A 27,266-nucleotide genomic window follows, 5' to 3' on the forward strand; every position below is an offset into this window, starting at 1 on the left:
GATCTGTTTGTTTATTTTTTAAATGATAATGGTCTACTGTTGAAACTCACATGTGTTCCATCAAATTTTCTGACCAAATCTTTTGAAAGAAATTGTGAAAATGAATCGAAGTAGGGATGAAAGCACAAGCAGCACCTTATCTGCTGCATCAAGCAACGGTGGAAAGCCAAAAAGAATTAAAAACAATTCATATGTTAAGGTATTCTTTTATTTTGGGATTTTTCAAGGTATTAATTTGGTAACAATTCAAACTGGTAATGGTATATACGTCTGGTTACATTTTCATTCATACTTTCTTTAGAGACCAAAAGCTGACACTGTTGAAACTGTAAAGATGATAATGGAGCAGGAAGGAAGATCAGCAAGAAATCTTGTTTCGTGGAGTATTCCGCTAGATACCTACGCAACATACAAAAGTAAGAAGAAAGTATTGTAGTGTTCATTTTGCTTAGTGTCAAGTATTACTCTTACGGTATGAAATAGTTGGTTTCTTTATACCTTGCTTGCTATCCTTTACTTTCCTTTTACCATGCTACTTTTGTGTGCTTACCTGGTACACTTCGTAAAGTGATTCTGTGATTTTATTAATTCATGTGCTGTAGCAAAATCAAACAAGCCAAAACCAACACGCAGCCAAGGAAAACGAGCCAGATCTTGTGGCCCAGTTTTGAGACAAAACAACTCTGCTCATAAAGAAAATAGATCAAATTCAGGTAAATCGGCCGTAGAAAACTGGAATAACAGTGTGGACTGTAAAAAGGGATCTTTTTATCTGTCAAAGGTGAAAGGTCAATTAACAAACCCCTCGGTCGTCAATCTGGTGCTAGAAAACCAGTGAATATTCGAGCCAGATACTGGGCTTACTTATTTGAAAACCTTAGAAGAGCTGTGGATGAAATTTATGCAACTTGTGAAGGAGACTCCAGTGTTGTGGAATGCAAGGTAAATTTTTACTAAACCAAAACCAGAATAATTGCATATCATCGGAAAAAACAAAACTCTTATTAATTTGGTATGTGGTTCATTCATGTTATGATACTTCTGCAAAGTTACTAAAATTCAATCAGTGAAACTGTGTTTTTGTATTTTATATTCCAAAGCATTTGAATATTCGATTATAAAGTTATTATGTAAAAATTCAAATTTCTCTTTTGCTTGATAACTTTAGTTTTTCCTAATTCTAAGTTCATAGGAAAGTTATCGTCTTTTTAGTACATGATATGAAGGATAGCTAGTTTATGTTAAAAACATCAGTTAAGCTTGGCCTTTGTCTGGTTACAAATTTGACCTGAAAAATGAGACAAATAATGCATTTGTCTCATCAGTCACAGAAATACAGTACCTATACCAAAAATAGTGAAATAAAACGTGCATTACTTTTAATGTCATTGTATGTTTTCTGCCTTAGCTATTATTTGCAATAAGCCGAACATCCATTTAAGAAAACATTTACAAATTGTCTCGTCAGTCATGGATTGGTCATATATTGCTTAATTTTTTGAATTGTAACTTTCCTGTCTATGGTAAAAATCATTAACTACATAACATTTTATAAGAAGCAACTTACAGTAACTGACAATACATTCCGTTTTGTCCAACTTCATAGTAAACTAAACATAACCTTCTGCATTTTTAATTTCGAAAATTTTATTTTTTTTCCTGTCGGTCACTCTGAAACTGATTAGGGTTAAAATATGTTTAAAAAAAAATGTTTTATAAACATTTGTATTAAACATGCAGGAAGTTTTACTGATGTTGGATAATTATCATCATGACTTCCAAGCTTTGATTGATTGGATAAATCTACAGGAACGCCTGGAGAACACAGATGCACATGACAGGTAGAAAACACTCTGAAACCAGATAATAGTACAGTATTATTATTATTTATTATGTTTCACAAATGCACTGTTTTTAGGCCAACTTCTTTAGCCTGGGAAGTTCGTAAGTCCTCTCCTGGTCGACCAAGACAAAAAATGGTCCAACGTGCAATGGTACCAATTGGCTCATCAATGAATGTGCAAAGTTGCAAAGTTAACAGGTGTCTTAACTTTTCAAAGCCACTCAATGTTGCTTCTCTTGTCCGTTCTGCTGCTGTTTATGTGTCACAGGCTGGGTGTGTAGTGCTTTTACCTGATTTGCATGTTTATGTGTATTGCCTTTATGTGTGTTTGTGGCTTTATCTTTGTGTGACCTGTAGCTGGGGTTTAGATGTAACTGTAATAGTAGCAGCATGCTGCAATTTTACTAGATCTTATAATTGAAATACAATTTTACTTCAGTTTTACAATGTACGGTAAGTTACTAGTTTGGGGTGCAAAGCATTGAAGGGAATGTACATTGGATTAGACTTACTGGGCCTAACTATCTGCAATGAACTTTTCTTGTACTATACATCCTTTCTGTATATATTTTTTGTTGTTTTAATATTGGGTGGCACTGCATGCAGAAGAAGGTGTTTATCAAAAGCTTGGCAAATTTTATGATACAAACCATTTAGAAATGAGGCTCGTTAACTCAATCTTGCTTAAACTAGAATTTCCGGTTCCTTCATGTGCAGTAACTTTGTTGACTTGGCAGAGCACCTTTTACATTGAATATTAACAACTTAAGACTTATTAATTCATATTATGGTTGACTCAAAGTGTTTTATTTGTCTCAGGGCATGAACGATGGTTGTTATTTCATATTTGAATTAATCAAAAATTTACTCAGCCTGTCAGGGTAAAGTGTCTATTAATGCTTCATATTAATGATAAGTCCTACAAAATTCTTTCTCATCTTTTAACGTAGTAAGTAATAATCGTGGTTTAATCAATATTTCGATGTGTGATAGAAATTAAGTTCTGGTTCGAACAGTATATCTATAATATTTTACTAATTAGTTATGTATATATATAAAGTCTAAAACTCTTGAATTGATTGTTTCAACGTATTGCATTACGTAAAATTAATCATTTAGTGCAATTTTTATTCCTTGCTTAAAATGTCATTTGTTACCCTGTTACTCATTATGTCACAGCTGGGAAAGAATTCGTCACAGATCGGATGTAATTAGCATTAGTTTGAGATTGCAACCAGAAACCGTCCTTCATTTAAGGTTTTGCTGTTTAGTTGGAGCAACTTTGTTAAATGAATTTTTAGGCTAAAAAGCGATTGCACTATCTTAATTTATTGTATATTTGATGCCAATTGGCACTTAATTGATGGCACTTAAGGGGTCATGGCCCAATTCAAAGAGATAGACTTTTCAATGCAAAGTACATTAAATCAAGACGCTACTGTCGCAAAACTTCATCATAAACCTCCCCTGAATTTTGGCTTGCAATGAGATCTAGGCTATGACTGTCTTACAGTCTTAATTTGGACAGAATTCTTGCACTCAATTTTCTGTAACAACTACCTAAACTTTACAACAAGTTTTGAGCTTAAAATTTTAGGACATTGTCTCAAAATTGTCTTTCTATTGGGAAGTGACCCCTTAAAAGACATCCCTATAGTATGGCACGAATATTGACTTTGCTTGACTTCCTTGATACATAATCCAAGTCTTCACCAACTGGTTACGTTTCTGCGTAAGCAGGCTTAAGGCTGCGCATGATATAAAAGCCAATTATATCTCAAACTGGCTCTATCTCAAACTTTGGATATTTCTTAGTAATTAACAGGTTCTTTTTGCTTTGAGTTAACGGGCCTCCACAGTATAAGTAGGCTACCCCAGTAAAGTTTAAAAGTAACTGCTTCTAGATGCCAAAGCTTATATTCCTTTGCTACAATTGCATTTATCCTATCTTTGTAATTATATTTTAGCTTCCTGATAGTCAGGCAAGTATTAAATAGATCACTCATGTCGGCTTAGATTTTAGTAGTATCTCTTGTAGACTTTGACATAGTTTGAATTGCTAATGACTAATCAACACAAATAATCCAACTTTAGCACATGCAACACCAACACTTCCTCAATGTTTTATCCCTTGTTTTGTTTTTCTTATTTGCTGTTGAAGTTATGCAGTATTTTACAATTTAAACCATTTCACTTGATCTCTTAACACAGCCAGTCAACTGAACCTGTAGTTGGAAACGAGGGAACTTCCAAAATTGACCAACCCCAGCAAGGTTTGGGTATAACCTGGGCAGACAAAGTGAAAGGGGTTAAAACAGCCCCGGCTAAAGCTTCAAAAACTCCTCCTGTACATTCTCCGTCTAAAAAGGTGGATGCTGTAGCAAAGGCCACAACATCAGTTACTGAAGTCAAAGGGCTGAACACGTCACCAGATGGTAATTTAACACAGAGAAGGTCTTTCAAACTTATTTACAATTACAACAATAATGTAAACCTAATAGTTTTCTATGTGTTATCAACTGTTCAGTGTATTTTAAGAAAATCTTCAAATTTTTGTAGTACACAACACTTGGTATTATTTTGCTTATGTTGTATGGCAGATGGTGGTGAATGGGAAACTGTTACGTCTAGAAATCGTCAGCAGAAGCATGCCAAGACACAGAAATCAACATCAGAACCAAAACTTTCTGCTCATACCCTGAAAACTGAAACTGTTTCTTCCTACTCAGAAACAATCATTCCATCCTACCAAATGCAACAAACTTCACAGGCTGCAGTGCCGGCGAGTCCAAGCACAGGCAGTACGAGCATTCTTATGGCAGATAGAATCATTGGTGCAGGTGGTATGACAAGTCCCAAAACCAACAACGTTTCTGAAGGGCCAAGTAAAGTGATAAGCCCCATTCCAGTGGAATTTTCTCAAAATTGTTTTCATTCTGTCTGTGAAAAAACAGCTGCTAATGAAAAAGACAAGAAAATTATAATTGAATTTCAAGGACATGCGAGCAATAATGATCTTTCTGACCTTGATACTGCTGAAGCTGAGTTCTTTAAAGAAGGTAAAATATTATGCAACCAAAAGTAAAATAAATAGTTTTTATTAAAATATATTTTAAAGAGATTCAAATAGGGTATTTTACAGCCAGAGTAAGGTTTAAAATTGTATTTTTTTCAGGACATCATTTATTTCACAGGTTTCAAGTCCCATGTTTTGTGCATTATAAATACAAAATAATTTGTAAGAATATTGAAATAGAAATAACAGTAAAAATAGATACAAAATAGTTAGTATGTATTTTTTAGTTTGGTTTCACCGTAAGATTTAGGCCACCCAACCTATTGCGTAAAATTCTAATCTTATCTCAGCCCGATTACACATTTTTTGAAATATTTTCAGTGCAAAGAGATAATGAAGACTCAGCACCTTGCAATAAAAATAATGAGGTGAGCATCAGTTTCGAAGACTACGAATAAAACTTTTTCTTACATATTGTGTTGAGAAATTAAGTCAAACAGGAGACCCCTTCTTGCTGTTGTAGAGGAAGGAAGAATTTGATCAGCTGGATGTCCTGGAGCAGGAAGTTGCATCATTAGCAAGGACTCTTCATGCTGAACATGATGCTTCAATAGCTGTTGCTGAGCAGCAGGAAAGAGATCTCCGAAGACAGATTCAGGAAGTGGAAGATGCCAAAGAGAGTCCAGAATTGGATACGGATTGTGTGAGTTGTGCTCAAGTTTTACATTCCAGAAATGGATAATCAAGAATTAATAGACCTACGTATTTTACTGCAACATGGTATTTTTTAAACTTTGGCGAAAGCAGTCTTGCTACTTTTATTTATTTTCATTTTTGTCTTTCATTTGATCAGGAAAGTGCACGGAGCAGTGCTGGAGCTAGAGAGATACATGCAATTGACATTTCTTCAAAGGGACCCCTGGAATGGTCTGATTTCGTTGCTCGATTTGAAGGTAATATATGATGAAGCTAAAGCCCCTCTTCACACTAAACTAGTTCTCAACACGCTCTGCAAAGTTTTCAAAAACTTTCAAAATGAGTTTTGATGTTGGTAGATTCGAGTATCTGTACTTTTTCTGTACTTTTTCTGGATCACATCAAACTAGTTCTCGATGCGTTTAAAAAACTCTCCAAAAAATTTAAAAAGGAATTGCTATTTGATTAGAAGGTGAAAAATTTTCTTGACAACATCATAATAATGGTAAAGTATGCTACATCCGGTCACATCTTTACTACAAACTAAGAATTTCATTTTTAATATGTCTTCTACCTTGTTTTAAGCATGTCGCCGCTTCTAGTTTTGGGATGAAATGATCGTTGAAAGAACTAGAGCCGAATCAATTTTTTGTGCCGTTTCGGTAAAACTCGTCTATATAGTTTGTGCAAAGAACATAGACATTTTTTATTACGACTGCCCTATTTGCACACAGTTTTAGCCCATTCGGACAACATTTTCAGAGCTTACTGGGAACAAGTTTCATGTGAAGTTTGTCATTAAATATATATGATACATATTTTGAATCTCATGTCACATGAGAAAGATAAGTAAAACTACTCCTAAACAGTCCAAGTTTTGTTCTTCAGTAAAACAAGGTGATGGATTAAGCTGGGGAGATCTTGTAGAAGAGGAAGAGTTAAGAGAACCAGGAAGAGCTGTGCAAATGCATGAAAAGCTCTCATCTCCTTCAAGAAAGAGGTTAGTATTTTCTTTTTGTTTATTTCCACATTGTGTGCTCCCAAGATTTTGTTCATGCTCACAAAAATGACGTTTAATATACAGTAAGTTATTTCTATTTTATGTTTTTATTGGTTTATTCCTCCTTTTCTTGGTTGTAATTAGAACTGAGTTAAGATCCTTTTGAAACTTTGCAGAACTCCAGCTGAATCTAAGCGAAAACTTGAAGAAAAACATCGCAAAGCAGAAGCCAGAAGACTTCAGATGCATCAAGAGAAGACGCATAAAATTCATGAACTAACTGAGAAAGTCCAAGAAGTTGTAAGCTGGAAAAACGATCTGATCGACAGACAGAAGAATCTTCTTCAATCCTATCATGATGTAAGCCAAAAGTTCAGTTTTTGTTCAGCTAGTTAATAGATGTATGTTGTTGTTAGCTTAATTACTTTTAGCAAGGCTGCGTTACTACTACTAAACTAACTAAAGGATGGAGTAACTTCCATGACATTCTTATAATAATTCAGGAGAAACTCGCACGTGCTGAGGAACAAAGAGCAATGCAACTTCTTAACATAAAAAGGAAAGCACAGGCTGAAGACACGAAAGTAAGCGAAATTGCATTCATCAATGAGCTGCAGGTAACTCTTCTTTTCACTTCTTGTTATGGCAATACTCGACAAATTATAGAACATTTACTGTCTTGGTATATGCATTAATGCTCTAGCAATTGTATATTTGCTGTATTTAACTTGTTGTGGTTGTCACAGACAAGATTTTCTTAAGTGATAGATATTGGATGGTGTATTTCATTCAGGAGCAAAATAAACGGCATGAAGTTTTGATGAGAATTGGTGAACATGAGTCTCGCATACAAGATCTCATCCACGAGCGGACGAAGATGCAGGAGGTGAAATCTTTCAAGGAAGAGAGTGTCAAGGTGGTGATGTTCTTTTAATTATGTTTTCATTGTTAATTACCATTTATTAATACTTACTTACGACTTTATGAACAACTTACAAGGAGTTGATTAATTTATTATCAACATTCTCGGTCTAAATTTTATTCATCTTATGAATTTGGCATCTTGAACTTACCAGGAACGTAGAAGAGCATTGGAGAAGGAGCGTCAGGATCGTATCGAGGAGCTGAAGGTGAAGAGAAAAGAACAGGATGCCAGGATAGAGCAGCAAAAGATAGAAAAAGAAAAAGAGAGGGAAAAACTTGCCAAAGGACGCGCAAGGTATCAGTATTCTTTTCAGCGTCCATTTTTTTGTCTACAAGCAGTTGCCTTTCATGTATAGTGGCAGTATTTACCGTAGAAATAAACGTATTTTGTAAAAGATAAAAATTTATTGCTGGTAGAGTATGACTGATGCGACCAAAATTTCAAAATTTTCACTTTAGAGACAGAGAACTTCGACTTTCTGCGCTTAATGCTGCACAACAGGAGGCCGTAACTGAATTACAAAAGAAGATACAAATGAAGGTATAAGCATAATAAAGCGAAATCAAAAGAAAAAAAGCAATCAACATAGTTTTCATGCTACCAGATGCTATTCAGTTTGTGTGAACATCTCGCTTTTTGTTTTGCAGCATGACGAGAGCGAGCGTCGCCATCAAGAACAATTGGAGCAGAGAAAGGAGAAGGCTCTCGAGCTCAGTTTAGGACGTTTTTCATCCTCATCCTTATCTTCGTCTAGCAACCTCCCGCCCAACACCTTTACTCCTACTTCCACCGCTCCCACTCCTTCAGACTCGACGAGATTGTCGTAAGTTGCTTATTTTTGCTCATGATGGGAAAGATTATCGTTCATGATCATCTGACTTTCAGTTTTTCTTGCAGCAAAGGACCAATAAATGGCCTACCCGACCTTAAACAAGAACTTGCCGTTGGTGACGTCACAAACAATGAAAAAATTTGTGACGAAAAGTATGTCTTTAATAAAACATAAAACAAAATGTTAGATAAACATTCTAATTATTACGCAATAAATTGAGTAAATCATTAATCTAATTTACAAGCAATAGTTATTCCGATCTTCTTTGCAGTTGTAATATCATCGGGCCAAATGAGGGCAAAGGTGACGGTACCCAATCGCATTCCAGTGGATCGATGACGTCACCAAGGTCAAATACGTGCCATTCGGATGAGGTATTGTTTAAGTCAGTGGTTCCCAACCTTTCTACACCGGGGAACCGGTAAAGATTTAAAAAAATGTTCACGGACTGGCAACAAAAGATCGTAGTGAATAGAACAGATATTTGTAATCTTTTTGTTAACCAAAGTTGTCGTTGCGTTTGCGGTGTCAACGAAGGCGAGATACGCCAGTTTTACTGCTGTGAATCAGCCAGACGTAAAATGAGTTTTACAGGGAGTAACAACTTGCAATGCTTATCGTTCCATATTAAAATTAGCTTGGCAGAAAGAAAGATACTTTGCGGACGGGCAAAAAAATTACGCGGACCGGCGGTTGGTAACCACTGGTTTAAGTGATAATGGTGTTTAACTTAATTGGTCGGAGTTCGGTCCGGTCAGTTCAGTCCAGTGCAAACTAAAACTTCGATCTTCCAGCTTTCAAAAGAAGAGCAGATAAGAATGCTAGAGAGACAGAAGACGATGAAGAAAAGGCTGAAGAAGCTGAGAACCCGGATGTCGACCAGGTATTGTGATCTCACAACAATGTGGTTTTTACGTAATATTTTGCACGAATTCACATCACGATTACACGCTATTACAACACCACTTTGTATTTTTGTCATATTCTACTTAAATTTGTGCATTTACTTTATGCATCGAGTGAGTACCGCAAATCATTGGCCTTAATAGCGTGTTATCATCATCGGCGTAGTAATGACGCAACGTAGCAATAAAGACATGACGTATAAAATCGTGATTTTTGTATTCGAACAGAGGAAAAGAATTTCTCAAACGTTTGGAAAATAAAAGTGAGATGAACACGCCATCCAACAAAAGCAAGTAAATGCAAACTTTTATCTTCTTGTATTCAATTACCGTTTACAATTATACTATGCAAGAAACATATATTTATTTGCACGTTATTTTCAGGATCATTCGACTTATAAAAGATGTCAAACGCTTACTGATCAATCAGAAGGACAGCAGTGGACCTTGGCCGACCAATCGTATTGCGGTATTGGACAGAGCTTTGGGAGAAATGAACCGCATTTTAGAAAAACAGGTTTTGAAAATTTAAAAAAATCGACATAAGCTATGGCGATTAAGTACACATTTTCGGTTGTACTTTTCAAATGAGCAACTAAATTTTCCCAAGTCCATTTTTTCGTAGTATGCTTAACACCAGGGCATTGCAAATGTGTGGGGTGACCTTGATACAAGGATTGACATGTTTGACCTTACAAGGCTGACAAGTGATGAATGTTTAGATAGCTGCCGCCGTATTTTGAGACGAAAATTACCATAATAACCATATATTAATACACCAGGACTTAACTTCTCATCCATTTATTTACTTACCCGTCTGAACGCGTATAATTACTAAAACCATGCTACGTTCCAACCCCGTTAAGGGCAGACGCCCAAAATGTTTAGGTACATATTTTAGATAGTCCTTTTTTTCTTTTTCAGTGTGCAGTGGACCATAGTAGGCAGTTGATGTACAAATTTCTATTTTGCTTTTGTTTCCCATTTCGGTTCTACCATAAGCATAACATGCGCACTTCAATGGTTTTTAGCTATGGTTTTGCTAAGAGTGGCGCAATCGGGTGTTGACTGACACACTTCTTGCCTCAAACTTATCGAATGACGCGCCGTTGCACATTAACCTTACGTCATTTTCAATCCGATCTATTACATGGTACCAGTAGTTGCACTGAGATATTGTGGATATGTAAGAATTTAAGTGTTTCTTCGCCATGCAACATTTAGCAATTTTTAGGTGGTTGGCAGACGAAGTCAGGTCCTGGATCTTGGGTTTTTTACAATCAATCAAATCAAGCAATTAAAAATCGATAGTATTGTGACGTTACACTTCGTTTTGTGATGCGCAAACTTCCGACGCTTATTGAAAGAGTGCTGCTTGTGCATAGGGGCAGGGGTGATTACGCTCACTCGCATTGTTGGACCCCTAGTATTGCCAAAGCATCGCAATTAAATCCCTTATCGTGCGCCTGGCGAAACAATAGACTTGCTTCAGAAATGAGTTCCTTAAGATGTGAGTAACTCAGCTCGGTGTAATTGCTTCATGCAGTTCTACTTCTCTGAAATATTTTGATTTGATAAACAAACATCAACTAGCAAGAACCCGCGCAACATTGAAATCTTGACTCTCCTGCGTCACTTTGCTTCCTTCACTTGAGGTATATGTTAGCTGTTTTTCTTTGTTCGTGTGTGAGGAAAATTGCCGTTTTGTGTTAATGCTAGAATTGAAATAAAGTTTCTTTGGAGTTATTCCTAGGAATTTGAAAAAAATTCTATTATAGTAATTTTAATTTAGGTTTCATGACACGAATTTATATCCAAAAGAATTTATATTGGGGTAGCTTTTCTTGCAAACAGCGAAATTATATCTGTTCGTTGAGCAGGTGATCAAATTCTATATTTAATTCAGACCCTTTAAATTTTTTTAAATATGATATCATTAACTGACTTCGTTTTGTGATAAGAATGTACAAATCCATCAATATGGCTTTTTGACCGTTGTCGTGACTCAATAAAATGCAGCATCATTCTAATATTACACGTACGAAACAAACCAATTCACATGCATTGGGTGGGTCATCTGGTACTACTCAAACCACTGACCGGCGTGAGAAAATCCCTTCTATAAACGTCAGGTCGCGCACTTTCCGGTCGTCCGTGACCGAGATTAGAGTCAGTGTTGATGTGTAGACGTCACTGAAGATCTGCTTTTAAATTAACACTATTTGCATTTTTTTTTCTATCTACCAAAATACGCGTTGTTTTTTGCCTTACAAATTTCCAATTACGTTCAAACAACGCGTTTTAATAGCTCATGATCACAAGGCTTATTATTATCACATTAGGATCGTCTGAAGCGTAAGAAAATTTCACCCAGTGTGTGCCCAGGTGTATAATTTAATCTCCATCCTTAAACAAGCCGTGTTAGGCCGGTGAACCAATTTCCGCCAGTTTTGGAATATCTGTCTGTCGGCAAGATATCAAAAAAACGTGACGGGATTAGCTTGTAAGAACTTAGTGAAAGGTTTCAATGTAGCCGTGTATAAGCCGCTGATCCTTTTGTTTGGTCACTTGAAATATGAAACTGTAGTATCAGTCATATTGTGGATGAAGCTCTGCTTGCGTTTGTCATTGTGTACCTAATCTTGTGTTTGTTGTAACCAACGTTTGTTTTCTTTTTGCTGTAGCTTTTTTTCATGTTTTGAAAAGGAAAATTTTACAGACGCTTTTTGTGTTGGTCACAGCAAAGTTTTTGAAAAATGAATATTTTTTATTTCTTTCGAAGTTCTTCTATCTGTCCTCTTGTCGTTCCAGGTCGCTTCGGATCAGATATCGTTTCGCGTTGGGGGAGGATTCTCGATGTTGGAGGAGATCTTTGAAATCCTTTTAAAGGATGATTGTAGAAACAAGAATGACGCATCCATTCTTCCTGACAAGTAAATTCACGAAAATTTGCTTGATAAACTTATCGATGCCAGAGCGTAAGAAATCAAAAAAATCACACACCATAATAACCTCTATAACACATAATTGCTAACTAACAGAGCTTAATTTGGTTGTTTATTTTGCGAATTTAGACTTGCTGCTAACGATTAGGCCCCAGTGTTCGCAGCTTCAAAGTATCGAGATAAGCTTTTTTAAACATTACGTTTATGCACTTTCGCGGCATACAGCTGATACGGTCGTTTGTCAAACGAGCCGTCTGATTGGCGCAAATAATTTTGACGTATTGCGGTGTTGTTTTCCCGCCCACCTAGATCATAATTTCAGTTTTTTTCGAAATTGTTTTTGTTACTTTCCAATCGTGTGTTTTGTGATGCTATAAAAACCATTGTAAGGTTCCCCGTCTCAATAAATAAATAATATAATTTAACTAAAACGCTCTTCCGAATGTGCTTCTTTGGCTTAAAGTTTCATAGGTAAAAACTTTTGCAAGCGAATACTTGTGTTTTGTTTCAGGTCGCTAAGTAATGCGGCTACAACTTTCTGCGTGGCATGCACTGGTTGCCATGACAATTGCGTGTATGTTCTGTATTCAAACAAAGCAACGGCCGTGCTGGATATTCTTCTAATGCAGATATCGGTACGCTTGGAACCATTACTATTTACACGTACTTTTCGTTTTGAGGTGTTTCTCGAGTTGTATATAGTATATACTGTACTTTCTACTTATGCACCGTTAACGTAGTTTTCACAGTCTTATGTAACAGTTAAACCATGATTGTTTGTAAGTTGTTACGATGTTCGTTTTATGTAGAAAAACGAATCTAAGGTCGTGAATAAAGGGCAAATTCCAACACGCTCCAGCCTGGACAGGAAAAACGATGCGGTTTACAATTACGACGTTGCATCACCTGTGCTGCTTCGTGCAATGGCTGTTCTACTTTGCGAACTTAGAAACGAAGTCAAGAAAGAAAAAGCTTTCGACCTAAGGTACTTGCTGTTCTCAACCTCAACATTTCCTTATGCCACATTTAAAAACATGTTTAAAAATGCTCTGTACTTTATATTTAAAAAAGCTCCAAATCGAAGTCTATCATGTCCATGCTATCAAAAGTCACGAACGACGAGAGGAAACTTCTGGAAGGATATCTTAATCGGGGCCTAGATGTTGTAAGGTGAAGCGAATTCGGATAGTGGCGGTTTCAAAGACATTAAAAATTTATTCAAGCCATTTTGACTGTACTTTGTACATTGTGCGTTTCTAGTTACACTGTCGCTTCTGGAGTTCTAGATGTTTTAAGCCGATACTTGAGCGGGATTAAACACGAGGTGGCGCCAGGGACCAATCTAGCGGCCTTCGTCCAGTATGGACTCGCATTTCTGGAAGCGACGACATTATTTGTCTCTGTCAAGTAATATGCGTTATTTGAAGTATTAATTTCTATTAGCCTTTAACTAGCTCTTACTGTTATTACTTAGTTGTTACTGGTTACTAGTTACTATATACCTATTTAATTTGTAGTCCTGTATTATGACCCTAGTTTGATGTGATGCTATATTAGCGTTATTTGCCAGACTGGATTATCCTGATTTTTTAAAACGTCTTTGCAACTGCGACAGGAACCAGTTGTTACCTGACTCGATCTCGGGGAATCCCTCAGGGGCCGGGAAAAAGAAATCAGCCTCACCGCGAGAACGATCGTCAAGTCGGGGGCAATGGGATAACGACCCGACCCAGCTTCTACCCACTCTCGAACACACGGAGCTTATGGGTATTGTGTCCGTACTGTACGGCCTCTTGCTGCACGGAGCCCCAGAGCGGCCCACCACCGTCAGATCGACGTCAAGAGACGAGATTGTGTTGCAGAGTAACCTGTCCGAACCCAAGCAGATACCTGAACACACCCTCAATGTCGCTCTTGCTGTCATGTCTGTTCTTAACGCTGTTGCGATGATGGACCTCCCATTGCTGCAGGTACATTGAATACGTTCGGGTAGTAATTGTGTTAACTTACACTTCTCCATACAATTATTTCGAAAAGTATTTTAACAAGGCAATTATTCAGTTGGTTTTAACCGTAACTGGGTTCATTTTGGCGACAAATGCCAAATAGCCTACCGTTGACGCATCTTTGTCTTCAAAATTTTGTTTTATCAGCCGTTTCGCGGAAGTCCGTAACTTAATTATGTAACGAAGAGGAGTTTTTAGTTAACCTCTGCTTCTATTCTTCATAATTGGCTTCAGTCTTGGTTCTGAGTTCCTTGTCTAACCGAGCGTTCCAACCACGCGTATTTGGGAAACATTAATTTTGACATCCGCTCTTGAAACTGGCAGCAAACAAACTTTTTGCGGTCCGTTTTGAAAATTTACCTTTTTCCACATTTTTCTCAGGAAATAATTGCTTTTTCTGCCACACGGTCACTCACTGCTTATTTTTGCAAGAGAAAAGTAATTTTTCAAGCTATTGGTTTTTTTCGATTGTTTATCAAGTCATGGGGTCAAGCTAAACTTTTACGGAAACGAGCCTAATAGCTAATGCTCAAGGCATAGTTGAACAGAAGCTTATTGTAGCAAGTAATGTGTAATCTTATCTTCGAATGTTATACATTGTCGGCAGCTTGAAGGATACTTTGGTCTAACGTGTATTGTTGACACTATACAGGATGTTTTTTTGATTTCGCCGCATAACGAGCAACAACGTGCGATCAGCGACTTTTTTGTTGCGGTTAAAAACAGGATTGTTACATCGCGCGACTGTCACCTTTTACCTGTAGGTTTCACCTTCGACCGGTTGATGAATTGAAAAATTTTCGCTGCGACTAAATTAGGCGCGGAATTCATTCGAAAATTTTGTCCGAATATTTTGACTCGAATAACTTTCCGCACAAAAACAACCGATGTGTGCTTCGTAAACTCGTTTTGCTTGACCGGGTTTGCGCCTCTGAGAGCGGTTACTTTGAAATTATATTTGCACAATTATTCACTGGCGCCACTTGCAAGGAACGCATGTCCCAAACGCATAACCGCTTGACCACGCTGGATGTATTGGGCCACTTTGATATTGAAGAAAAATTTTGCCCGTTTTAACTTGTTACGAAATTTGTAAAATACTTTTACTAGAGTCGAATTTTCTCATATAAGTCAACGTCTTTTTCTATTACGTCATCTAGGCTGGTCTCGGAGCAGAAGGTGTTTCCCTCGAGTTTCGCCACATCTGCACCTACCTGCTCTGGTATTGCGTCCAGGGAGACTACACCCAACTCCTTCATGCGGTTATTCTTTGCATCGGAAACTTCACTTTGGAAAACAAACATAATCAGGTATAATGATTTTTATTTGGCAAAATAGCGATTTTTGGAAATTAATATATCATGGTATAAATTAATAATTTTTTAAGAATGATCCTGAGAAATCTTTTCTTGGCACCAAACAAGGAATAATTGTGTCATGTCAAACCCCCAAAAAAATGTTTTCCAAAATACCCTCCGCTTTAGAAATAAATTGAATTGCGATTGCGTGCGCATTGTTTAACTTAGATAAATGACTCCCAACTGAACTTGACTGACAACTGCTTCTGTTCGTTGTCAAAATGTCGCCTAACGTCTACCATATTTGCAAACCATATGCTTTTGGCTAAATTGTACATAAATTTTCTTCGTTACTTCCAATATTTATCTTTGCAGTGGCCCAGATATTGATAGACATAGTGAGATAACGTTGAAGTGTGATTCAGGGAAAATATGGCGTTTTTGTTTTCTGTTGGGCTGACATTTGATAATCTGTTTTGGAAATCAATAATCTGGCTTTAATTGTAGCTTTTCTTCGATAAGAGATTATGATAAGAAAATAAACAAGAAAATAAACAAAAAAATAGCTTAGCCGCTGATTTTATTTCCAACATTCATATAGGTGTGCAGAAAACTCATAAATTAAATAGAAAATCGCTTCACTGTTGCTTTGCGGCGTGAGTGGAATCTTTCACGATGTTAGAATTGTTGTGACAATTGTTCAACTTTCCCATCAACTGTTTCAATTACTGATGTCCACTTGCTAACATCATGGCAAGTGATAAAGCGTGGGGACTGTCCCGAGCGAGGGATGACCACTTCCTCACAAAGTCTCTTATTTCATATAGGCTATATGGCCTCATTTGTTGAAAGATATTCTTTCTTGATCTGCCACTGTTACATACGAAACGTGCTTCGGTTTGCAAAAAAGCTTACTATAGTTTTTATAATTGTCCACGGCGATGGTCAGTCAGGCGACGACCGTCCACTGCTTGTAACCCGATATCCGTGACCTCCGCGGTCGGTCCGTGCGAACCGGCTCACCTGGTCGCATAATTAGGGTAAAAAATAACAGAAATCTGAGCCCAGGGCGTCTTAAAAATAGAACCGAGGTTAATTTTCTCATCATTTGCAAGTTTCACGCCATTTTTGTTTGCAGAAAATCTTAGAAGTCTTTATCCCTATACCTTACCTCCTATGTTTGACCCTCTTTGTCTTTTTGTTGTGACATCACAATCCGACACTGACGGTCGTGGAGGTCTGTCTCATTATCTGTTCATCACCGATCCTATCTCTGTGCATGCTTGCAACTGAATACAGCGTCAGGCCTCGCCTTGGTTTATCTTGGGTTCCTGACTTTTCCTAGATTAGGGATAAATGGTAAAGTTTATCGTCTTTTCCTAACCATTCAACCTTGTAAACGCTTAAACATAGAAACCACAAATTTACATTGTTTATATGAAGTAAATTAACCTATTTAGGAAACTTTGCACTGTATTCTGACACAGTGTATGCTTCAAGGTTTAACATCGGTGTAAGGTTGCTTGGTTTTTGTTTACTTTGGCACCAATGAAATTACTTCATCTTGTTATCATTCTCCTGCTTTGTAATCAATAATCGTGCGTTGCAGAAGCAGGGGTAATTTCAGTCGCACAGGACGACCGATCGGTGCCAGTTTTCTTATTGCTGATTTGACAGCCTCTTGAAGAGTTATCACAAGCAATCCTGTTGGGGATATCCACACTTTTTTATTTTATTTTTTTGGAACTAGTGTCTCCATGACTTATCTGGTCCATCAGCCCCAAACTTGTGTTACGTTGCCGATGAAAGACGGATTCGGCAAATCCTCAAACCGGTTTAAATCTGACCCGACCCGGACTGCCACGGTCCACCGCCTTTAGTTCCTATGCTTGTCAGCTTCGTCTGGACCTGCTGCTGTCGTCTGGACCCGTGGCACGGCTTAATTTCGAAATCCGATAGAATTCCGAGCGAGGTTGATTACGGTTGTAGATTTATCGCTGAGTTTCTTAATTTACCAGCAGTCAACGCTTGATTATCTTCGACTTGCTCATTACCAGCTACCGTTCTGAGCATTCGTTGGAAATCCGACACCATAGCAGTTCATTTTTCTTCAGCTTTCTGCCCTTGTCTTATCTTCTGGCACGCGCAATGGGCATAATCGATGGGTTTGTGAAAAATCTGGGTAGAGACAGGTTAAAACGAAACTTGATTACAGTGTATCATATACCTTGTTTTTAACGGTTCGTTTTTGCGTTTCTCTACACACTTCCCTGGACAAACACCGTATTTTTTAGAGTTTTGCAGATAACTGCTGAAGTGGACCACACAGGTTCCCGACGAATCGCACGATTTGTCAATTACCCCAACGCTAATCCCTGTTGACAAGTTAGCTGCCGTTTACCAGGTTTTAAACTAATTAGAGAATTCCTTAACTTTCCAAGTTGCAGAGGTGCTGACCCTTGACATTGACCGGGTCTCGCGGATAACAACCCCCCCGGACCTTTACCCAAATTTATTCATCTTATCAATGCGTGGGCCGGGTTACGGAAAATCTCTTCGGTTCAGACTCACACTTTGACCCGCGCAATCTAACCTATCGCAGCCCGTCCACGTATTGTGTTTCTTTGAGCTTCGTAATTATATTATGCCAATGTCGCCAATGCCAAAAAAGAAATTAGTTGCACCTGGTTTCGGATATCGCCTGATGGGCCAGGCCCGACATTATCTCTATACGATGAATTGCCCTTGGTCGCTGAAAAATACCGTCTTCTGCAGTATAATTCCTTGCGTTGTTTATTTTACCGATATTATGCTTTAAATTTCACTTTACAAACACTCGTTATTTATAGAACGTGCTCTTGGTAAATGTTATGTTATTCGTTGTTATTTTTAATTTGTTTTACGAACTTGGCGACCTTTGCTCTTCATGTCTCGCATAACTGCGTTGAAACTATGTTCCATGTTACACGTAGGCAGGGCACTGGACCGATTCCCGCGGTTTAGTTGAAGTTGTTGTCAAGTCATGTCATCTGTCAATCAAATCATTGAAAGTCCGAACGACGTCACAGTTCAATTGATGAGCAAATATCGCACTGTTAGTCACGGACAGGGAGATACAAAACTGCATTGTTGGAACCTTTTTGAAAGCTTTCTTTTTACTCTATGTCGATGACGCTACATACGAAAACGCTGCGAATATTTATATAGAAAGTTGTTCTAATGTAGAAAGTTTGCTTGATAGAATTGCAGGCAAAATCAGCAGTTGCCGTGCATTATACTTGTACTTGTGACGAAACTTCCGGTGGTCAGATCCCATTAACGCGTTGTGCTTAGATCATAACGATTACAGCGAAAGTGATGACGAAAGCGGAGACAACGTCACTCGTTCGTTGGGTGTAATTCATTTTCCATTTGTCAGCTTTCATGTTCCAGCTCCCGTGAGCAAACAATAGAACCTTTGTGCCCTGACAAATGACTTTCACACCCGGCAGGCCGAGTTTCCTTGTCGACCTCTGAAGGAAACAAATTAGGAGTAAATCCAGTTAACGCTAAATTACTTCTGTGTGGCGATTTTTTGTTGTTTTTTTGCCACTCTGAATTCACTTTTATCAACGTTTCGCGCCTTGTCGTGCGTGGTAGCCTTACTCACGGTCGAACGACATAAAATAGACGTATTTTGAAACGGCAAATCAAGGCATTTAACTGTTCTTTGAATGTAGCGATCACTTTTGCGCTATCCATGTCTAAATTTTGACTGTTTGTAAAGATGTATTCGAAGCTTTCAACACAGCTCTTTGGAAATGTGGTTCCAGTTTTAAAAACCGTCGTCATCGTTTTTCATAATAACAATATCTTCATTAGCAAAATACCTTGTGTTATTGCAATTTTTCGTGTGACCTGTCGTTAGCAAATTGAACCGATACGCCAACGGATTAACCTTGTCGACGAAAAATATCCAAGACACACTTGGTTTTGCGTGAAACGTTACACCGCAATTTTACGGCCGATTTAATTAAACACTGTATTCTAAAGATACATGGCCGTGGTACTATACCCTTATTCGCCCAGATAACTTAAGTCTGTTCGGTGTTGGATTACCTTCAAACTTTAAAGCGGTTTCGCGCCCCGTCAAATTCTGTTTCCTTCGACTTTGTATAGCGAATATTCTAGAATTGCGGAAAAACAATGGTTTTCAATGGAAGCGTGTCGGGACGAATAAAAGGGTCATCATTCATCAAAGAAAGGTTTTATTGGAAAAATCACATAGTTTGTATTCGCCTTTTATGCATCATTTATTAAAAAAGTATCACAGCAACTAGTTATTATGCTAAAACTTGGTTACGAAGCAACACGATCCGTGAGGCGTTTCTATCCTCCGTTTAAATTATATTTCAATCTTTTCCTCCAGGATTTAGTCGACTCCGGAGCGCAACCTACAGTCCTCCAGCAGTTGTGCCTTCTTCCTTTTGCCTACTTCAGCAGTCCGGCTCTCATGGACATCCTCTTCCCGACCCTCATCTCGTGTTGCTATGACAACGATGCAAATCTGGCCATGTTTGAGCAGGAAGCCAGCAGGTCCTTGTTGACCAGCTTCATTGAGGTAGGTCGCTTCTTTCTTAGTTTTACCTTTATTGCGTTGGGTTGACAGCGTCAGTTAATAAATTAGTGAATTTCAGTTAGTTTGATTTTTAGATTGTTTAGATTTTTTGATTTTAGACAGTTAAATTGATTTTCACCGGGCATGCACGTTAGCGTTACGGTATTAAGGTTTGTCCATCATTATTGCAGGAATGCAGTTTTCTTGTCACACTTCTTTCAAAATTCCTGTAGTATCTGTAGAAATTAAAATTTATTCGTTTGGTCGAAAATCTTGCGGTCGAAGTATTGTGAAACATTTTCCGAGATGTCACAATACTTAGTTTACGTTGTTATGTCAGTGTTACAAGTTCAGCTTCGGCTGGTCTCGATAAACGCTAAGTGGTGGTCGTTTGTTTTACCAAGTGAAATGTTTACAGTAGTCTGAGCTTAAGTTGTATTGGTAAACTATTTCGGTTTGTTCAGACAACAGATGTTGAGTCTAATCTTACAGCTCGTCGGCAGAAAAATGACTAAACCCGTGTTTTTCACCCAAATTGCCCACAATAAAACGTTAAAACGACGGGGGGCCGTTTCCCAAAGCCCGCTTTTCCCCTTTTGAATCCCCTCGAGCGTTTCGACCCCGAATTTCACTTGGCCCCCCTCGCCCAACTTATTTTCTGATGACGAAACTGATAAACCGGGGGTGGTCGGGTCGGCACCCACGATGTGTGCACGTTGCTTTCTTTCATCAAACGATTAGGGTACTTCAACTTTTTTCAAAGTGTCACTACTTTATACAATCTCTTGTCAAGTGACTGAAGGCGGAAACTGTTCGAAACTGATGTCATTTTAAACCTTGATTGACATACTTTAAAGGGTTTAACGTCTTTTCATATTCATCATGTACATGACCCCCAAACGCCGTTTGTGGTTTTCGTGTTGGCGCGGTGGGTCTCGCCACACCCTCCGGGATTTTTTTCGGTACATTTCTTCCGCGTTTCCTTTTTTCTGTTGCATAACGGATATGGAAACGCGTTCAGCAAATTATTTGGCACCTTTGTCTTGAAACGTCGTGTGTGGTATGTTTTTATGATATCTGCATTTCTACTTAAGTCATAATCAGTAAGTGAGGTCGTTCTTGTGAAGATTTGTGGTGAAACATTGCTTTTTATTAAAGACCGGTTAAGCTTTAAAAGTTTTCATTTCATAACGCTTCATTATCATGCTCAACCATGAGCCATGCTCTAACGAACCACGAGCTATGAGCCATTCTCCAACAAGTGTATTTTACTCTATAATGAAAGACGCCTTACTGTATTCATTCATTCACACGAGACGGCAATCATGTTTTATCCAGTACTCTTAACGTTACTGTTGTTGCAGTTCTACTTATGCCTCTGAGAGACTTCAGGAAACAAAAATAAAGCTATCATTACCGGGTCAAGTGCTTGGTCAAAACCAATACATTCGCACGTGCCCCTTAATTTAACGAATGAAACCTGCGGGACCAGTGACATCTTGCTACGCGTTGCCAGTGCGTATCTGCTCCATTTGATTCGTTTGGCTAAGGTTGCAAACGGGAGAAAGTGACTGGATGCTGTGGCGAATCCTGCTTCCTGCATAAAACAAAAGCAGCAGTTTTCTCTTTGATCTTATCTTTTCAAACAGTCGCCGCCAGGTGACATTCTTGATCACGAAGCCGAAAAATTGACTTCCTTTGCAAATGTTTCATAACTTGTCGCTTGTATTCATATTTCAGTTGTTTAATTATTGTTCATTGTAGAAGCTAGAAACGCTTGTCATTTTCTTCGGAGCGCCGTTCATCCCACCATACCCAGGTTGTTGTATTGTTTGCTCGCGTAGGAAGAAATTTTCTCCCCCTTAACTCTACACACCGCACGGCCCGCCGAATTAAATTAAAATTTCAAGAATTTTATCGCTGTCGCAACCTTTCCAAACCGACCCTATCGATCACTATTATTGAATTACATCGACTCTGTAGATAGCAGGACAACCTGACTATCAGGCTGTTCTTCAGTGCGTTCTCGGTGGTCTAGGTATCGGCCGGTCCTCGGTGTGTTTGCTTTCGGCTTACCGTTCCTCAGTAAAACAACACGATCATCCAACAACAAGGAACCTAGCATGGTATATTTTTGTTTGGGTGTTTGTATGTCCGGTGCAGACCGGTTTTGACTGAATATTTTGCTTGCGTTTAAACGCGTCGTGATGTGAACCTACACCAGCTGCAAGCCATATCCTTATAGTCTGACATGTTTTTCTTGGCCTGGATTTCTTATCAAGCCGCAACAGTGCAGGGCAATTGTCGGCGGCTTAATCCTAAGTTAAACACCGATCTTGGCACTCGATGCACATACGAGTTTACGCACATGTCATAACTAATCTCAGTGTAAAGAGTCTCAGATAGCAAGAATAGTGTAAAGTTACTGGAAAATTACTTGAGAATTTGTTGGCTTGCTGCTAACGCTTAACTTTTCAAACACCTAATCCCTCAGCAACCTACGTTATTTCACAAATGTCATGTCACATTTCAAAATGATTTTGTTAATGATTTAAAGCTTGACATGTTGTAATTTTTACGTTAACTACATTTTGCTCTATGAGAATGGAACCGGATTCCACAACGAATTTCTCCCAAACTCAAGCGAATGCTTTGAGTAGGCGATATGATAAGGAAATATTTGGTTTCGTACATGTCATAACACTTATAACATGTCGTATACCATAACTCACCAATACGCTGACGCCATTGTTCCCAAGTGAGGTTATTATCTGGATGTTATCGATGTTATTATCTGTTCTGTTTTGTTCGCCCCAAAACCAATATGATGACAAAATATCCGTTCGTTTTCCACAATTTTACTCACAAAACCTCATAACTTCAATACAGAGGACATAAGGATTTGTCAACGCGTCTCCGTGTTCCAAACGATTTAATTTCTATCCCTGTGTACAAGTCGTTTGCTCCTTGAAGACGTCCTAACGTAAGATCGATCTCTACATCGTAATAACGTTGGATTACAATGAAGTACACCTCGCATTCGTGACACATCCTCACGGCATAGATAGATTGCATTCGCGTCGCGGGTCTAGACACGCGGTGGTATGTTGTGGTGCTTGACAACGGATTCGATACGTAAAAAATGCCAAACAAACGGCCACAGGTATTTTTAGTACCAGGTTTATTTTTAAATGACGGTTGAACTGTTCCGTTCAATCGATTTGTGGCAATCACAGGTTAAGGCTGTTTTATTTGAAAAAGTGTTTGTTTATTTTGAGCGCATAAAGCGTGTAAAACTGCAAAACGACCGGAGGCCAAGGGAAAGTACACGAACGCTGAAGACGCACTGCGCGAGGTTATGAAATGCGAACCTCTTACAAACTGTAAGTGGCTTAAACAAAATGGACGACACTTACTTTCTAAGGAGCATATACGCGCTTACACACTGATCTTCTGAGAACTTCCCAGAAGCTTGTTAGCTTGCATATCTGCCTTTCTTTTCATCCCGATTTTCACGGTATTCCAACCTGGTCGTAATATTCGCTCATTGACTTTTCACTGTGACAACCTTTTTTAAACAAAAACAACTTTTTATCGAGTAATCCTTTTAACGCATGAAAGCGTGTTTCACTCCAGGACGATGGAGCTTAGATAAATTAGCAGCGGTTCCTTGAAAACGACAAAGTCGCAATCATAGGCTCTTTTGAAGCGGCGATGATTGTGCAAGATGCTATTTCTCATCACTTTGCGCATTTCTTTCATCTCTCGCATCAATCGCAGGTGTCGCTTGCATTTTCAGCCGATATGACGTGTTGAAATTGTCACGCTTTCTCGTTTACTTTTTTTTAAGAGGATAATTTAATAATTTTTTTACTATATTTTTTAGACGTTCTTGAAAGAAAATAATTCTGGTAATGAAGATTCAACCACAAAGAACAACAAAGATGGCATTGGTAAGTTAGTTAGTAAGTTAAGCAAATTGGGTTAAGCAGTATATTTTTTATCATGGAAAACTGCCAAAAATTGAGGTAAACCGATAAAATATACCCAGTTGTAATCGTATCGCCATAAAAAGATATACAAATCATAGAGGGCCATCAGGTGATGTAGTTACTTCCACTTCAAAGCATTATTCTGCTATGACAACCGCTATTTCGGAATCATGAGATCTTTACCATTTTTGTTATTAAACATTATAAACAAATGCATCAACCGATCTCGATGTACACCTTCTGTACCCACGTATGTGACAAATTCTCTTATGCGCTTTGTATTCATGTGATTTATTACTCCGCCAACTTTGATTGTGACGACACTATCGGTTCTTCGAGCCGTCAGACGTGCCGAAATCACATTTCAATTTTCTGGTAATCTCCATCGCTTTTTATCGCGGCTCTATCTGTGGCGGGGAAAACGTCGCATGTTGTGACTGGAGGCGATTCAATTGTTGCAATTTGGTCTCGATTTACGTATCAGATCTTCGTTTTAACCCTAACATTTCAGACCTGACATTTTCATTAACGGTCTTTTGTGGATTTCACATTGTTGGGAGTCTGCACCCTTGTGCAGTTTACTCGTCGGCGGTTGGATTCTCTCCAACAATCAATAGAACGAACGAGAGTTTTACTGATAAAAATATCTTTTGCCGTTTTTGTTTTGTGTGAGTGTTGTGTATGCTCAAGCGTTTTGTTGTTTACTATGAAATCCCTTATTATCATTGAGATTATTAAAAATATTTAATTCCACGCTTGCAAGGTTCCTTATACAAGCAAGCCAAAACTATTTTTAATTATCATCTACTGAGGCGAAAATTCTAACATCTCGTAACATCGGGTCTCTTGGATGATCTCGGCCGAGAGTCTGATCGATCATATCCGCATAAAACACACAATTTTGCGATTCTCAGAGGTTATGCAGAGTTCAACGATTCTATAAACGGTGGTCTGGGACGTTATACGAGGACAGTCATAAGGCGATGACCAGTGGCCACTGACCATTTGAGTGTACTCAGTCGTCTAAAATTTGAAACCTGAATCAATAAAACACTTGTCTTACCTGACAAATCAAAATCCTTGAGACGGTTACGGAAATTTAACCAATTTCGACGTCATAAAGATGACAGCTCATCTCAACTTGTCATTGGTTTATAGTTTGGGGGATTCACCTGGTTGACGTATAATGGTCGATTATAATATAATTATATTCAACTGAAATTTCTGTGCCAAACATCTATTCTTTATTAATTGAGCGGTTGTTCTTCTGGATATATTGCAAAATGAACATGTACACAAAGGCCTATCATTGAGATTATTTTTAAAGATATTCGTAATTTAACCGCGAGTTTGATATTTTTATGACCGCTGATATTACCCTGATTATTACCTCTTTAAACCTAAGTAATTACTGCGTGTTCAGTAATGTTGCAACCCTTATCTGGACTAAGCTAACACGGAGATCGTACTCGGTGATAATTTTGATGAAGCTTTGATGCAAGATACCTATGCTGGCAACGATTCGTCTGATCAAACTCCATATTACCATACTTTTTACCATTATTTTTAGAGTAAACACGTTACTTAGCTTACTTTCATCTTTAATCATTGACATAATCTGTAATTCAAAACAGTTACTTCGCCGTCTTTGAACGTGCTGCCCGAATAGTTCTTCCAAGTATTTTGAACGGGTAGCATTGCGCAGGTTAGAACCGAAGGATCCAGAGTCTTCACCCAATATATTTTTAGCCGTCTACCTAACATGAATCACTCGTTTAACAACAGCACATATACCGTACACGTGATGTTCTATGTTCATTTTATGTGTGCATTCTCATAAGTAACGGATAGGTTGGAATCCATCATCTTTCTCACTCTTATCAAAAACGCATTATAACTGTCAAGTACAGGACTGGATAACGAACCTTTTGACTAATTATTATTTGTTACCTCACCTTGTGATTTGTTCACAGACAATGACTTTCCGAGGCTACAGACGGCCAATTCCGCCTTCACCAGCGAACTGCTGGAGAAGTCTTTGCAGTATTTCAACGACGACCGACCCCGAGAAAAGTTTAACGTGACATCACCCAACTCATCATAATCGATGACCTGATCATAACGTCATTGCACTGTGTCGCAGCACCATTATTCTCGTGGAAAGCATGATTGCGTTAAGCCATTTATATTTATGTCGTTAACCGAAGCTAAATATTTGAAATTTTTATTTTTACATAGAAAGTAGACGACCCATATTAAGTTCATTTTTGTTATGTTTTTCTATTTATTATTTTTGGTATATATTAAAGTAATTTCTAAGCAATGGCTTGGTGCTGTAGCACTTTTTCTTGTATAACCTTTGTATGCTTTTCACGTTTCGAATTTAGTTTAATGAACCGGTAGTAAACTGATCTGGCCTCCTGACCTGCTGGTGAACTGTGTTATGCAAAACGCTGGTGATGCTGTTTTTTCATTGATGGAGCGGAATGCAATTTTGATAATTGTAACAAGTTATGTTGGATAACATCTCAAAATTATTATGAAATGAAACCTGCTATAAAAATTATGAACGCCACTAAAATGCTATAAGAATCATTTTTCAATTTGTATTACAGGCTACACTTATTAGTGTATATCCGTAAAACTTATATTTTCGCTTGGCTTCTTGAATATGTAACGAGAGGTTACGTAAAACTTCTCGCATTGGAATTTTTTGAATAATTTTCCATGAAGCCCGCTGTTATCTAGCAAAGCAGCAAAGTTATCTAGCTAGCAAAGTTGTGTGATTTTCTAGTAAAGGTTGCATGTAGATCGTCCTATGGAAGCTCGTCTCGCTCTTTCGAGTTGCAATTTTGTGTACCGTGCTTCGTTCCCTGTATGTTCCCCATTCACTGTGTTCTAATAAAGTCCGTACTTTCTGTTGCTGTACACTTTATCTTGTACTGACGTCATGTATGATGGGTGGGAATGATGCAGATGCTTGCGGTCAGTGAAACTTCCCCTGGCTATTTCTGTCCGTGTAAGTGCACGATGAATTCTCCTACGTCCATTACCAACGACTTGCACTCGAGCTTTTCGAGCATGTCAGCTTCGCTTTTATCTGTTCGAATGGGGAGTGGGCAACGGCGCCCTTGGGAGCCGCCATTGCGTCTATTGCATGCGAGATAGCGCCGAAAAATGACATTATTAGAACGCCCATAGTATACACACT

At 38.3% G+C, this 27,266-nt stretch overlaps 1 protein-coding gene across 3 annotated transcripts; it reads left to right on the forward strand.

Moving 5' to 3' along the window:
• The first annotated feature begins 3 nt into the window (after window positions 1-3).
• Window positions 4-26,990, forward strand: LOC143445872 (S phase cyclin A-associated protein in the endoplasmic reticulum-like). 3 transcript variants are annotated; one of them, XM_076945242.1, is made up of 34 exons: window positions 4-199; window positions 302-416; window positions 603-713; window positions 782-942; window positions 1,741-1,841; window positions 1,919-2,041; window positions 3,023-3,100; window positions 4,055-4,278; window positions 4,444-4,902; window positions 5,241-5,287; window positions 5,383-5,562; window positions 5,713-5,812; window positions 6,444-6,555; window positions 6,732-6,915; window positions 7,059-7,172; window positions 7,349-7,471; window positions 7,632-7,774; window positions 7,939-8,020; window positions 8,128-8,303; window positions 8,378-8,464; window positions 8,584-8,686; window positions 9,107-9,195; window positions 9,446-9,511; window positions 9,602-9,734; window positions 12,029-12,150; window positions 12,674-12,797; window positions 12,972-13,147; window positions 13,234-13,332; window positions 13,423-13,569; window positions 13,778-14,132; window positions 15,329-15,478; window positions 19,875-20,066; window positions 23,950-24,016; window positions 26,029-26,990. In XM_076945242.1, exons 1-34 carry the CDS (start codon window positions 101-103, stop codon window positions 26,157-26,159), a joined length of 4,773 nt encoding a protein of 1,590 aa, XP_076801357.1. In that variant the 5' UTR covers window positions 4-100; the 3' UTR covers window positions 26,160-26,990. The 3 variants fall into 3 exon arrangements, with proteins under 3 accessions (XP_076801357.1, XP_076801358.1, XP_076801359.1); XM_076945243.1 differs by lacking the exon at window positions 3,023-3,100 and having other exon boundaries at window positions 1,919-2,116; XM_076945244.1 differs by lacking the exon at window positions 3,023-3,100.
• Window positions 26,991-27,266: the final 276 nt, after the last annotated feature.

This window comes from Clavelina lepadiformis, chromosome 2 (genome assembly GCF_947623445.1).
Source record: "Clavelina lepadiformis chromosome 2, kaClaLepa1.1, whole genome shotgun sequence".
NCBI classification, from domain to species: domain Eukaryota; kingdom Metazoa; phylum Chordata; class Ascidiacea; order Aplousobranchia; family Clavelinidae; genus Clavelina; species Clavelina lepadiformis.